The 14,994-nt window shown below is 46.4% G+C and overlaps 1 protein-coding gene across 9 annotated transcripts in view; it reads left to right on the top strand.

Moving 5' to 3' along the window:
• LOC140274624 (triple functional domain protein) overlaps positions 1-14,994 on the top strand; it is a 64,976-nt gene that overhangs the window by 25,390 nt on the left and 24,592 nt on the right. For 8 of the 9 annotated variants that reach the window (XM_072369988.1, XM_072369982.1, XM_072369986.1 and 5 more), the window contains exons 3-14: positions 94-168; positions 2,428-2,542; positions 3,975-4,167; positions 6,892-6,996; positions 7,115-7,311; positions 8,316-8,544; positions 9,373-9,495; positions 9,897-10,088; positions 11,330-11,461; positions 12,595-12,825; positions 13,492-13,614; positions 14,439-14,630. In XM_072369988.1, the coding sequence (XP_072226089.1) occupies positions 94-168; positions 2,428-2,542; positions 3,975-4,167; positions 6,892-6,996; positions 7,115-7,311; positions 8,316-8,544; positions 9,373-9,495; positions 9,897-10,088; positions 11,330-11,461; positions 12,595-12,825; positions 13,492-13,614; positions 14,439-14,630 (1,907 nt within the window). Of the gene's footprint in view, positions 1-93; positions 169-2,427; positions 2,543-3,000; positions 3,058-3,974; positions 4,168-6,891; positions 6,997-7,114; positions 7,312-8,315; positions 8,545-9,372; positions 9,496-9,896; positions 10,089-11,329; positions 11,462-12,594; positions 12,826-13,491; positions 13,615-14,438; positions 14,631-14,994 lie in introns of those variants that run through there. The other variant, XM_072369987.1, reaches the window with a different exon arrangement.

Raw genomic sequence — 14,994 nt, 5'->3', positions numbered from 1 at the left:
AGCCTCGGCTCATTTAGGACTAAGGCTCTCAGAAGGGCTTTTTATTCTCCCATTCAAAGCCTCATGTTCTTTCTTTCTTCTCCCTCTCTTCAGGCTTTAGGAGAAATGAGGAGATGAGAGCAATGGAGGTGCTTCCCATCCTCAAAGAGAAAGTTGCCTTTCTGTCAGGTAAGATTGTGTCTGTGTGTCTCAGACTCACAAATCGATCAGCCCCGACTGTCTCATCCCTGTAAATAAGGTGTGCATGAATAAATTGTAAAGTCCTAAGCTTCTGTACACACACACACACACACACACACACACACACACACAGCTCCCATGTATTAAACCGTAGACGGTATGCTGCAGCTTTCTCAGTTTCTTACACACACAAACACACACTCCCTGACTGTGAAAACTCGGGGGATCGGGCTGAGGTCCACACACTTAACCCGTCTTCAAACACATTCGTGCACATGCAGACTACATGGAAGACACACACTGACACGCATACAGATATTCTTTGTGTAATCAGTGTCAACGGCACTTCAAAACACAGAGCTGCAGCTGCCTGTGTCTTTGCCCCTGTCCAAGAGAAGCTCAGCCATGTCCGACACACACACACACACACACACACACACACACACACACTTGAGTCATGCCAGAGAAAACTCACAGCAGGCTGAGCTGGAGATGTGGACTGCCAAGAACATCCTGCAGGATTATTTGTACAACTCACAAAAACATTTTTCATCCTGTTCGTATGTGTGTGAGAGAGAGCGGGTGTGTTATCACACATATCTATATGCATGTAAATGTTTCAGACAAACACTCATGCAGGAGAGCTCCAGAGGTAATAACACAGGGAGATGCATTAGTTTTGTTGTGTGTGTGTGTGTGTGTGTTGTGAAGGCTCCACTTTTTGTCCTTTTGTGTTTGCTGTGAAGGTCACAGGTAGCAACGGAGATGAGGACAATGACTCAGACAAAAATGCCAAGATTGTGAGAGGGGAGATGCAGGGCAGCGTTGCCATGGAAATGACTCGCTGTCACCTACTACATCCCATAGTAGTCGCTGGCACAGTAATTGACTTTGAAATGAAGGAGGGAGGGATGTTGAGGAGGGGCCGCTGGTGAAGAGGAGGGTAAATGAGCTAAGCCTGTTATCCTGGATCTGGCCCCTTAATAAATCGGCCGCGCTCGCCGCCTCTCATGTTTGCATGTCACCACGTGAACGTTTGATTTTTCTCCACTGAGGAGACTGGTGGAGCCAACAGGCACACAACAACCCGAGTGAACTCACTAATTTGCAGGCTGAACTCAGTCAGCCTGTGTTTACGAGTTCCCATGTGAGCGAAGCAGCTCTCTGCTTCTGTGCGAGGTTATAAAACCAGATACTCATCACTCAGGTCACATGACCGCGTGCACTACTGTGTCCAAAGACATTATTCTTAATGTGCTGCATCCAGGCTAGAAAAGTTTGGACGTTGTATTACAGAGTTGTACAGTTTTTTTATCCCTTCATCCTTTTCACCTCTCTCGACTATTTAAACCTGTCATCTGACCCCGTCGGACGTCTCTGAATAAGTTTTACAGACTGATTTTTGGTTTGTTATAGAGAAACTCTAAATTCACCGTGATCAGAGTCTGCTGGTCAGACCTTTAAAGATGATTTAGAGAATGGAACTGGCAGACAGCTGCTTCTGCACATCACTGGTTTCTGTACTTTTTTAACTGATGCTGTATTTCCTTTAATACTGGTAAACTGTTTTGTGTCTCCATTGAGGTTATATATATATATTTTTTAAAGTATTTAGATTGTAAATTAATAATAATGAAAAGAAAAGATGCCTACAAAGGGCAGAAAATGTGGACTTTTTTAGCATTTTCACAAAAATATCACTTTCAAACTGTTTCCACTTCTAGGAAAGAAACGCTGCAGCCAACACAGCCAAAGCAACTGTGTTTGAATGTTTTGCCCGTGTTCTTCGAGGCTTTGCTTTTATTTTCCAGCTCTCTCGACATCTGTCTCGCAGGGATTTGTAATACAGCCTATGTTGTTTCACTCCGATGACACATCTTCGCCTAATTTGTTCCCTCTAAACGAGTTAACCCAGTAAGACCTTCTGTGCCCTCCTCGGGTCCTGATGGGTTGTTTTGTGCTAATAAGATAACATGTTAAACTAAAAGCTGCTGCTACAAATGAGAAATGTGCCAAACACCAGAAATACATTAAAAGTTTTCATGTTTGGATGCATTTCAGGTTGAGTTATTCCCTTTGGTTTGCCTGTTTGTCTTCAAGCATGTCGCTTTTCTGAAAAAGTTGAGCCCTACCACTCATTTATTGGATTGCCTGCCTTCTTACCGCGAGGCCTTTTACTCTGCAGCAGACTTCTGTGCTTAACAGCTGTGTTTGAATTATTCTGCATGTGTGTGTGTTTGGCCTCAGGTGGAAGAGACAGACGTGGTGGTCCAGTGTTAACGTTTCCATCACGCAGCAACCACGACAGAATACGAGCAGATGATCTGAGGAGACTGATCGCCTACCTCGCCGGCATCCCCAGGTTAGACACTGATCCCCCATGTTCTCCTGTGTGTGTGTGTTTTGAGTCTGAATAGGAAAATTAGTGCCTCAAAACAGCTCAACCACCCAGAGCAAGTGGATGAAGCTGTCGAAGAGAACACGTGACGGGGATGTGACGAGCATGTGAGCGGCGAGTCAGAAGTGGTTAGCTCGCAGCTCCTTTTCCTGCCAGAAGTCCGTTATAGATGCACAGCGAGGCTGAGGGGGAGAGCCTGAGTCAAGAGGCGGTGGGGGTGGGGGGCTATAAGAGAAATCAAATGCCAGAAGGAGAGAGATGTCACGGAGGGAGAAAGCATGAGGGAGCGGGGGAGGGGAGGGGAGAGTGGGGGTTTAAACCAATGGAGACTGAGAGCGCATGTGTGAGGAGGTGTGTGCAAGCGAGGGAGCGAGCGAGCGAGCGAGAGTGTGTGTGGAAGCACAACAAAGTGTCGCAGTAGTCGAGGCAGTGCAGCAGCAGCAGTGGTTACTGTTGGCAAGTAGCTCCTCACCTCTCAGGTAAAACATCTGTCCTCTCTGTTCCCTTCTTTTACCCTGTAACCCCCCCCCCCTCCATGCCTTTGACCACCCATCACCTCCGTCTGCTCTCATCTCCATTTGGCAGATGATCCTTTTTGGACCCCTCCATCTCCCCTTGCACATTTAAAGCTACACCTTTCATCATTTCATGTTTTTATCTTCATCATCTTTCTGTGTGGTTTTTGGTGACCAGAGATGTTTCTATTTTGGGAAAAGCAACATCTGTGCACCGCTGCCTGCTGGCCATCTGCTGACAGGCTGGCACAGAGAGGGAAGGAGAGGTTTGAAAAAGAACGGAGGTGTTTAGAGATGCGGTGATGGAGGGAAACAGCGGGAAAATGAGGAAGTTTATTTTGCAGAAGCAGAAAATAAGCAGGCATCGTAGCATGAAGTAGCATTGTTGGAAACTGACAGCTGTTTATACGTGTGGGAAGATTTGACATAGTTTTCTGCTGTTTTTAGTCTTGGGTGTGCAGGTTTTGAGTGTGTGTGTGTTGGGTTTTGCTATAATAACGTTATCCAGGACATGGCACCACAGGGAGAAGAGGTTGCTGATGCACAAATGTGCTGATCTGTGCTTTTATATTAAAGCACTTGTGACTCATTTGTCACAGGTCTGTGTGTGTTGGGCTGCGTGGGCGGGTGTGTGGGACGTGCGTTTGCTGCGTAGGCTTCTCACAGTATAGAAAATGCGTCATCTCACTGTTTGTTTGTTTCTCTCTTCTTTTCTCCCGTGCTCTCCCATCTCCATCTTCCTCTCTCTCCCCTCCATCATCCCTCTCTCATCCTTTCCCACGCCTGTCATCTGTCTCCTCTTTTCTCTCGCTGGATTATATTCTCCAATCTCTCCCTCCCTGCTCGTTAATTCCTCCCACTCCCGCTGACCTCCATCCCAGCGAGGAGGTGTGCAAACATGGCTTCACGGTCATCGTTGACATGCGTGGCTCCAAGTGGGACAGCATCAAGCCTCTGCTGAAGATCCTGCAGGAGTCGTTCCCGTCCTGCATCCACGTCGCACTCATCATCAAACCGGACAATTTCTGGCAGAAGCAGAGGACCAACTTTGGCAGCTCGAAGTTTGAATTTGAGGTAGGCTCTCTCTCGTCAGGTAGCTTCTGTAATGTTAGCTCGTGGCACATTTGCACTGCATGCCATATTGATATTTTCCAGCACCCAGACTCTGTTTTATATATTTGCCATCTTTAATTGATATACTCATAAAGCCTTCTCCCCCAGTTTGCTGTCAGCTGAGTTGCGATAACAGTCACTGTAGCCCCCCCCCCCTTTTCTCGCTTAGCTGCTCATTGTCAGCACATTTCATTATCTTCCTCTCTCCGCTGCTTTGCATGTGCACATCACCACCCAGTTGTCTGCCAGAGGAAAAATGTCACCATGTTCCACCTAAAAACGTCCCAAGGCGGATCACACCGTCAAGCATTTGTGACGCTGTCAGTCAAGCGTTAAACACATTTTCACAGCTCATTTCGTGATGCGTTCTCAAAAGCAAGGCATGTTTTTACGGCCCCGCCTGTTCTATAGTTCTGAACCGATGCCGGAATGTGCATCCATGTGCTCTTACATCAGCAGTTAGCCTCCATGTAGATGCCCCGTGATGAGGATTAAGTAACATCGTACCACAGGTTGATCTGCCAATAAACAGCCTTGCCTGCTGTGGTAGGTTCATAACGGTGGAAGATTAGTTGTCATAATCTCGTGTGCTGCACCATAAGTCAAGAACTTTTTTCGTTGTTTGTTTGTTTGCTCTGTGCTTGGATTCTACGTTTGTGCTAGTCTGAGTGGATTTTTTTCTTCTCATTTTTTCCACTGGCTAAAGCTGTGGACGCTCCGTACGCAGCGGAGTGGAAGGACTTGCTCACATGCTCTTACGTGCACAGATCCACTGCAGTCTGATGACATCGTATTGATCGTTTGTTTGGAAGAGTAGCCTCAGGCCAGGGTGCAATTATCCACAAGCTGCCCTGCTGTGCAACATGAGCATTGACTGGATGCACTGCATGTGCCTGTCCAGAATTACAGGTGCTTAAAAAAAAAGAAATAAAAACCATACGAATCAATTCAGCATAATAAGAATGTTTAAAAGTTATTGAACTGCAGCAACGGCTAAACTTTTACATAGTTTAAAAAGCAGTTACTGCACTCTTTAAAATTCTTCTGCTTAATCTTTATTTTTTTAAAGACTATTGTGAAAGGGCTTGAAATCCCCGCTTCAGCAGTTTATGATGTTGAGACGTTTCACTGTCAGAGAAATGTAAAGATGCTCTGAGAGAAGAAGGCCTCTGAAGAGCTTCGGCCATGTGGAGTGGTGGTGTCAGCTAGCACCGAACTGCACGCTCAACCATGTGCAAAGGACAAGGATTGCACAGGGAAAGCACAAAAATTTGTGTAGAAGCTTCCATGTATGGGCAACAATCTGTTTGGGGTACTGTTGTATGGACAGGAATCCACAGAGGAGCTCTGTGGGACTGCAGTGTTTGCTCACAGGTGACTAAATGAAGGTTTTAGGAGAGAGAGCCCCTCTTACTGTGAAACACAGTGGAGGGTTTATCATGCTGTGGCACTGCTCTGGTGCCTCTGCTAATGGATGGGCTGAAAGGATCAAAGGAACGATGAAATTCGAGGACTACCAGGGAATTTTAGAGCAGAATGTGTTAGCCAGTGTTGGACATTTTAGGTCTGAGTTGTTGACGTCGGGTCTCTCTGCGGGACAGGAAGCGCACATCGAACAGCACAGAAAGCGGTGGTTGAAAATGAAAAGATGGACTACCAGAAGGACCTCGGTAGACTCAACAAAGCTCAAACGTAAAGCGGCGGAAGAGTGGCAGAAAGGGCCAGCAGGACAGAAGCTTCTCGATGGCTGCCTGAGGCGCTTTGAGGCTGCCGCTGTCTGCAGCTGAATATCAGTGCCAATAATTGTGCTCGGTGTACATTTCGTCCTTTTTTTATTATTTCACCGCGGTGCAAGTTTTTATTTCCTTTGCTTTGATTTTGAATTCAGGGATGACTCTGAACAGGAGAAACTGATCAGGACTGTTACTAGGACAACAGCTGCTTTGAACACGTGTGTATCCAGCATGTTCCCTTTAGCGTGCGTGTGTGTGGTTCAGGGTTTGTTTTTTCCTGGCCTGCCACATTTAAAAATAGTTAAGTCGCTCCATTCCTCTCCCCTCCCCTTGTATTAAATTCATACTGAGAGTCGAATTCAAGTTCAATTCAGATAATTTTTCTTGATAAATCTTGTGGTTTAAACGAGGGAAGGAAATGTTCCCCGGCCTGCTCGCCGTTCAGCAGCACGCCAATGAAGCAACACCAGCGGTGAATCTGACGGTGTTGGTATTTTCACCCGTAAGAGCCGCCTCGGTGCTTCATTACCGAGGGAAGACGGTGCATCTCTGCATTGTTTGGCCTACACAAAGCCTTTCCGTGCTACCACTTTGTCTCCATCCATCTCTGGCCATGTGTGTGGGGGTGTTGTGCGGAGGTGGCTCAGCAGAAACACAGAAGCAATGAAACCGAGCAAGGAGACATTTCCTCAGCTGAAGCTGATATTGTAATATGCGCTTTTTGGATAGAATTTTGACATGTTGTATGTTTTTCCTTTGAAATTTTTCGGGAACTGGGGCTCTGTGAGTGTAAGATACTGAGCAGCCCTGGAATATAGCAAAGAACCACAGAGGCAGAAGGTGGAAGATGAGACCCACTTACCTCTGAAGTGGCAGCCATCAACTTCAGTCGAGCTCAACACCCATTAATCTGTCTTTCTGAATTCTCTCTCCTCCACCTTCACTCCACCAGACCACCATGGTGTCACTCGAGGGCCTGACGAAAGTTGTGGACCCCTCCCAGCTGACAGCGGACTTTGACGGCAGCCTGGACTATAACCACGAAGAGTGGATCGAGGTAAAACTGGCCTACAGTTGTTTTAACTGTTTTAACACTTTTAAACAGAAACTGTCGGGATTTAGCATAAGAAGTAACTGACAGTTAACTTGGAGGTTTTGTTCGTGGCTTTTTCCAGGTGCGGGTGGCGTTTGAGGAGTTCTCTGGTCATGCCACTCAGATGTTGGCTCGACTTGAGGAGATGCAGGAAACTGTGTCAAGGAAAGACTTTCCCCAAGATCTGGAGGGGGCCAGGCGGATGATAGACGAACATGCGACACTAAAGAAGAAGGTCATAAAAGCTCCAATAGAAGAGCTGGACACTGAGGGACAGAGGTAAAAACTATCAGCTTGAATGACCATGCACTTGTCCTCGTTTTATGCTTTAATTGTACTTGCTTTAACTAAAGCTTTATGATGCACTTTTTGCTTTGAAAGTCTCACGCATCAGAATGGCCTCGCCTTAAGTGATTTGCATTATTTTCTAGCAACATGAAATTGAAAAACACAGAGCAGTAAACGTGACGCATGACTGCCGCATGTTGGAAAACAAAGCGGATTACACTCGTGCGTCCGTATCGTCTGCGTTTCGTGAAGGCTCGGTCAGAGTTGGACCTTTGCAGCTTTGCATTGTTGCACCACATGAAAGACCGTTTCTGTGACAGCTGAAGGAGAGAAAGGAATACCGCGTGACATCTGCTGCTGCTGTGGAGGGAGGGAAAAAGAAAACCCTGCGAGATAAAACTTTGCTAAAGAACATCAAAGGAGGCCTAATGAATAATTCGGTGTGCGTTCTTCAGTCAGACGAGATATGATGGGAAATCCGTCCAGGACAGTGGATGTGTTGCTCCAACCGTGTGACGGCTGCAACAAGTTCAAAGGGTGGAGGGGAGGCAGCAGTCGGAGGGACCGCTCCAACTTGGAATTACTTGACAGTTTCGATATGTTTCAGCCTTTGTTGTGTGCTGTAAATGAGAAATACACATTAAAAGCAGGTATATTGAAGTGTTAACTCAAAGAAAGCAACTTGGCAAAAAAAAAAACCAAAAAATGTGGCAGCTTGTTAGGACTCGTGTTTCACTGAGACGTTACAGCAACTAACAGGATAAACACCGTAAGGCTGGGCTGGAATAGATTCTTGTAGAATTCACCAGGATCAGATCCCTTTGGTTAGGAATGGAATTCTTTTTCCTTTTTTCATGACGTGCTTCTGGTCACGTGTCGACATATTTCAGGCAGGTTGAATTGTAGAAGCTCACAAACAAAAACAAATGAAAGCAGATCCCAAATTCTGGTTCAGCAGCCGAGGCGTTAACAAACACCTTCAATCTGTTTTCCAGGTTGCTTCAGCGCATTCAGAGCAGCGAGTCCTTCTCCAACCGCAATGGCAGCGGCGGGGGCAGCGGCAGCGTCTGTAACGCAGACACCCAGGGCCTGGTGCCACGGATCACCCAGCTGCTGGACAAGCTGCACTCCACCCGGCAGCATCTCCACCAGGCCTGGCACGTCCGCAAGCTCCAGCTGGATCAGTGCTTCCAGCTCCGCCTGTTCGAGCAGGATGCAGAGAAGGTCGGTGCATTGTGGGAGTCGGGGGTGTCGTTAGGCGTGAGCTGTGATGTAGTGGTAATCTATAAGTACAGCTGGTGATCACTGTGGGGCAGGCATCTGCCAATAATAAGCAAAAGTTAATTACACCCACAGAGAAGCATTGATTGATGCTGCTTGTGGAGATGACATGCACTGGTGTCCTTTTTTTTTTTATTTTGGTCCTCAAACGGTGCGTTAAACTTTATTACGCAAATACGATGTGATGTTAAAAACTAAATGGCCTCATCCTCCACAACGTCCCCGAATAAGAGGCTGGAAGATGGAGGAGAGGCTGTGCAGGTACGCGGGAGCCCTCTCTGAATGCCACCCTGACAGCTCAGGCGATGACAGCTGCGGCACAAAATAGAAAGAGACAGGGAGAGAAATTCAGAGATGGAGTGAGTGGAATGAAATAGCGGGCTGCAGCAGCAGAGAGCGAGCTGCAGTCTCGGATACACTGCAGTAGTAGGAGCTTGTTGCTAGGACACCACAGGCCACAAGTCTTTCTCTCGGAGAGCCTGAGAGGATACTCTTTATGGAGGCAGTCCGTTTCTCTGTATCCTGGTCTGTAAAGATGACAACTGTGTGAACACTGCGCTAGTGCACACACACACACACACACACACACACACACGTTTACCCACATGGCTGAGTCCCAGCTGTGTGTGTTTGAACCTGCTCTTGCAGTGAACTGTGACAGTTACTGATGAGCCCGTACTTTGCGTGTGTGTGTCTGTGTGTGTGTGTGTGTGTGCTAACTGCTTCTGTTTCTTCTGTTTGTGTGTGCGCTCTGACATCCTCGTGCCTCAGATGTTTGACTGGATCATGCACAACAAGGGTCTGTTCCTGGCAGGCTACACAGAGATCGGCAACAACCACCCCCACGCCGTGGAGCTGCAAACCCAACACAACCACTTTGCAATGAACTGCATGGTAATACATACACACACACACGCAGATGTGTAGCGGGAGTTAATGCTTTTCCACCCATCTGGATTGGAGCCATGCTTCGAAACCACAGAATCATATAGCTAATGCACTCAGCATCGAGCTGTAGTCCTGTTCGTTTCGAGCAGTCTGTGCACATTTTCTGCGTAATCGCAGAAGCACAGCTAGGTATTAAGTAATCCTTCTCTGCAGCCACTGTTGGCCTTATATAACTATTATGAAACTGTTGAGGTGAGGAATCTATCTCGCTGCTAGATTCTGCTCATGGGTGCGACACAATGACTGTTCCCCTCTCATAAGCCATCCATTGACATGTTTCTGAATGAGTTCTTACACCATCACCCCAAACTTACTGTTTAACCCCCCCCCTCTACCCTCCCCTTCAGAACGTGTACGTGAACATCAACCGGATCGTGTCAGTGGGCCAGCGGCTGCTGGATTCGGGCCACTACGCCTCCCAGCAGATCAAGCAGATCTCGGGCCAGTTGGAGCAGGAGTGGAAGGCGTTCGCAGCGGCGCTGGATGAACGCAGCACGTTACTGGAGATGTCAGCCAGCTTCCATCAGAAATGCGACCAGGTATCGTTGAGTTGCGGAAACGAAACAAATCTGAGGAGCTGAGATAACTTGAGCAGCTGCTGGCTTTAGCTTGTTATTTACAGTACAAATATGACCCCAGCGCTGATCATTTCCTGTACATGCTGCTTATTCATGTCCCCTTTTAACCTCGCAGAGCTCTTTGCTCTCAGAGTCCTGGCTCACTCGTGCTTCCCAGAGTTTCCGGGGCTGGAATAGGTGGCAGAGCTTTTAGCTGTCATGCTCCTCTCCCATGGATCTTAAATCTGTGGACGGGAAGCAGACACAAGCTGAAAGTTGCCCAAATATTTTCCTGTATTTGTTTTTGTGTTTGTATTGATAAGCTCTCTTTGAGGTAAACTTGTTTTTGCACATTCAAATATTTCTCAGCTTTTCTCATCATTTTACAAATGTCTTGGAGGTACTTTAAGTCTTACCAGTGTTTTTTTTTGTTTTTATTTAGTATTTTATTAATCCCAAAGAGATACGGTAGAATTGAGAAAAGTGCCATAGAAAGCAAGTTGATGGAAGTAGTCCTACTTTAGGTGTATTGAAAGCTGGATTCAGGTCAACTCACCCGGCAGAGCCGGTGACCTTTGCTTTCCTAATAGTCCGTGAAGTAGAGTATTTGTTATCTGCTGTTATTTCTGTCTGCGTTCATTAGCCGGGCCACCGTGGGATGATTCATGGCCTCAAAAACACACACAAGCAGAATCGCAGCACGGAAATATGGGTGATGCAACTTTTTCCAACCTGGAATGTTGCCGTCATTAGACCAACCTTTCATGTTTGTGAGCTGTAATAGAAATGTGGGGGGGGGGTTGTTTTTTTCCCTGAGGTGTTTCCCCGACTTTTCTTTTCTTTGTTCAGCGCACGAATGCTGTTCCAGTTATTGAGGCAGAGATGTTAAAGAAGCCGAAATCTCCCCAACTTTCTGTTTTTTCTTTGAGGCCAGTCGGTCTGGTTGTTTTATTTTCCATCCCTCCTGCAGAGGGAGGTGCAGAGAGCTCTTGGTAGTCACCACAAGGCCAATAAACGGCACACTCAGCCGCAGAGGATTCCTCTGAAAACCTCTTTGAGTGCTCGTGACTGCGAGCGGACACTTTCTCACGTTAAAGCTCGGGAATGATGAAGACGCTTTTCTCCAGGCGACGTCTTGTACACTTTGCAATGTCTGACTAAAGTGTGACTCGTGCAAAGAGCAGCCCTGTCTGAAAACCGTGCGTGTGCTTCTCCTCCTGCAGTACATGAGTAACGTGGACTCGTGGTGTAAGGCGTGCGGTGAGGTGGATTTGCCCTCCGAGCTGCAAGACCTTGAGGACGCTATCCACCATCATCAAGGCCTGTACGATCACATCACTGCTGCCTACTCTGAGGTAACGCCACAGATGATCCCGTAGAAACGTAGGTGGTGCCCGGTGTCGATGGTTTTAGGTTATAGGATAATGCCTTAAAGAGGGAACACGGTTTTTAACTACACCGTCACTCTTTTAACCCACAGCTATTGGGAACAGCTTCAAAGGAAATCCAAAAGCTAAATATGAACCATACACCAAGTTAACAATAAGCTCTACAGAGGCAATGAGGTTTAAGCACTTTTTCCGTTTTAGTTTGTTGAATTTTGTGTTCGTGTCCCCAAACACCGGGCTGGCAATATTTTGTCTGTCAAAAAACCAAACAAAACTAACCCTTTGAAATAAGCACACAATACCAAACGGTAATTGTTCCAAGGTGACACTGAACGCAGCGTTTTGGGCCCTGATGATACTGAACTCGGCATCGTTTTGGAGTTTCACTGGAACTTGTTATTGTGCTGTTGATGCTGCCACGTCCCTACTGATTTAGTTATTTTAGTACAATGCAGTTGTTTCATCCAGGCAAGGAAAACAAGGGCTGTGTGAATGTTATCAATGACGTGTAAATACAGCTGCAGCAGTTGAGAAACAGCTTAGTAATGCTGTCTGCATCCATATGCTAATTAGCCATGTGCTAGCTACTTTACATTGAACATCTATCTCAAGATCCTGGCTAGATATGTTTTGAAAATGTAAACACACCCCAGCTGCCGGACCTGAGGCGCCACGTTCACCCTTTGCAGGTTTTAGACTCGTCCCTGCTGCTTGTGATGTTGACATTATCAGATCAGTGCTGTGTTTTTTAGTTTATGACTTAGATAATCTGACTTGGATAATGAAGCCTTAACAGCTCAAAATACAGAATAGTTACTTGACTTGAGTCCAGTTCAGAGAACCTGTGTTTCCCTTAAATTAAATAAAAAGTCACCAACAAATAACAATCAGCGCCCAATGGATTGGAGCACTCTTACTTGTGAATAAGCATGATAGGGGCTTTTTAGAATTCACATCAAAATCTTTCCAAAACAAGTGTGTCGTGGTTTAACTTACATCCATATGTCAGATGGATCATCTGAACACAGCGAGCATAAGTGTGCTCTGAGCAGTTCTCAGTTAAGGTGGAAGGAAATGAAAATGTCTGTGAAATCCTTCAGGTGAGCCAAGATGGAAAAGCCCTGTTGGACAAGCTGCAGCGACCTTTGACCCCTGGCAGCGCTGATTCCCTCACAGCGTCGGCGAACTACTCCAAGGCCGTGCACCATGTGCTGGACATCATCCACGAGGTGCTGCATCACCAGAGACAGCTGGAAAACATCTGGCAGCACCGCAAAGTCCGGCTGCACCAGCGTCTGCAGCTGTGTGTGTTTCAACAGGACGTCCAACAGGTAAACACAAACAACACGCTGTATGTATGTACGTTTCCTTTTTTTTCCACTCGCACTCGCACTGGAACTCCAGCTTTCTCCATCATTGTCAGGTTTGTTCAATATAACACAAGGGGCTGGGTAGTAATATGAAAATTACAGGTTTGCACGCTGTGTAGAAGCTTAATAAAGGGTTTGTTTGCAGCCGCAGTCATGACTCCCGCGGAGATGTCCTTGAGCGTGTTGCTGGAACTTGGCGCGTTCCCTCGTCACACGCTGCATCGGCTAATTGCTCCAATTGTAAATTTCTCTCCAGATTAAAGGGCTGAAAACAAGTTCAAGGAGTGCGTCGTAATCCAATGGTGCGCTATAATAACACAGTTGCTGTCCAAATATCGTGGGCATTCTTGACTGTGTTGACATGGCAACTGTTGCTGTGGTAACGGAACTGGGTCATATGTCCATGCAGATGGTGTTCATCCATTCATGCCATGAAGGACAAAGTGCAGGGAAGGGAGTGTGTGAGGACAGGCTCAGTGCAGTGCCTCCTACAAGACTAAACATCATCTCTGTCCCTTTGCTCTCACACACACTTCTAATTATCATCAACACTCGTGGCTCCGAGCTCCCCCTTGTGGTTTCCCAGTGCCTGTCTCGCTTTTAAGGGAATGTGGTCTTTCTTCACAGGTCTTGGACTGGATCGAAAACCACGGCGAGGCCTTCCTCAGTAAACACACGGGGGTAGGAAAGTCCCTCCACCGAGCTCGAGCTCTACAGAAACGTCACGAGGACTTTGAGGAAGTGGCCCAGGTATCTCGGTTCCCGTCACTCTCTGATAGGGAAGGTTTATACGATATCACTATAACTGCTGGAGAAATAGCGTAAAATCTGCAAAGTAACTGTGTTGTTAAATAATGCCTTTAGGTTTGTCCTCTCTATGTGACACTGATGGGTACAAAATGTTATTCAGTACAGCTGATGGACCATTAAACATTCAGTTTATCTTGAACTAAAAGCAATTAGAAGATTCTGCTTTATGTTATTGAAGTCGCAGTTGGAAGTTTTATTATGATCATAATTATTATGAACTGTGCTAATTGGGCATTTTGTGACAGTAAAGGCAGAGCAGTTGTGTTCGATGACATGAAACCACTGAATGAAACATTCTACCTAATGAAAATGACTATTTTCTGCAGTCAATAATAACGCTCTCCCATAAAAAAGCGCTAAATGATCCTTGTTGGGAAGATAAATAATTTCTTCATAAAAAGGTATTTATGTAAGAACCAGCTGATGCTGCTGTTCAGTAAAAGTAATTTACTCTCCTCAGTCTGAGACTTTGTGAACAAATCTAAGCCACTTGATACAACTTCTTCATTACATTCTGTTTATTTCTACATCGTTCTGTTCACCTTAACCGTCTCTGTGCCTATTTCCTTTCACCACCCGTCTCTATCTGCTGCTCTGCTATCACTGACTCTATCAGCTCATGTGTCCTCTGCATATCCTGTTTTTCATCTACCCCCGTCTCTGCAGTTTCCCTTTCTCTCCTCTTCTGTAGAATACATGTTGCTCGCTTTACATTGCCCTCTTGATCTAATCCATCGTGCTCCGTGTCTCTGGCCTCTGCGTAGAATACCTACACCAATGCGGACAAGCTGCTGGAGGCGGCCGAGCAGCTGGCCCAGACGGGAGAGTGCGACCCAGAGGAGATCTACCAGGCCGCCCACCAGCTTGAAGACAGAATCCAAGACTTTGTTCGCCGCGTGGAGCAGCGCAAAGTCCTGCTGGACATGTCTGTCGCCTTCCACACGCACGTCAAAGAGGTGGGCAGAGAGGATGACGTAATGCTGAAGTGGATGGTGGGCTGTGTGCTTCTGTGGTTGAGAGCTTTCACAGAGCTCTCTAAACATTAGGGAAATAATTACCAGATGAAATGGACTGTTGTGTACATGTTATATTTAACCCAATTAGTTAGTGAAAGATGCTCAAACCGCTGTGTGATGTTAGGCTTACTGCACTTAGGTTAGGGTATATATTAAAGTGAGCCTGTGGCTGATGATCGGCTTTTGTAGCTGCAAACACAGAGGCTGTGTTTTTATTTGAACCTGGTTACATTCTCACTCTGAGTGAGACCCTGTCAAGTAAACAGCAGTTTCTGTTTACCTTAAAGTAAGTGAGGTCATGTTC

Source organism: Leuresthes tenuis, unplaced genomic scaffold (genome assembly GCF_036924035.1).
Source record: "Leuresthes tenuis unplaced genomic scaffold, fLeuTen1.0.hap1 SCAF_18, whole genome shotgun sequence".
Lineage (NCBI taxonomy): Eukaryota > Metazoa > Chordata > Actinopteri > Atheriniformes > Atherinopsidae > Leuresthes > Leuresthes tenuis.
This window is presented reverse-complemented; position numbering and strand designations above follow the sequence as displayed.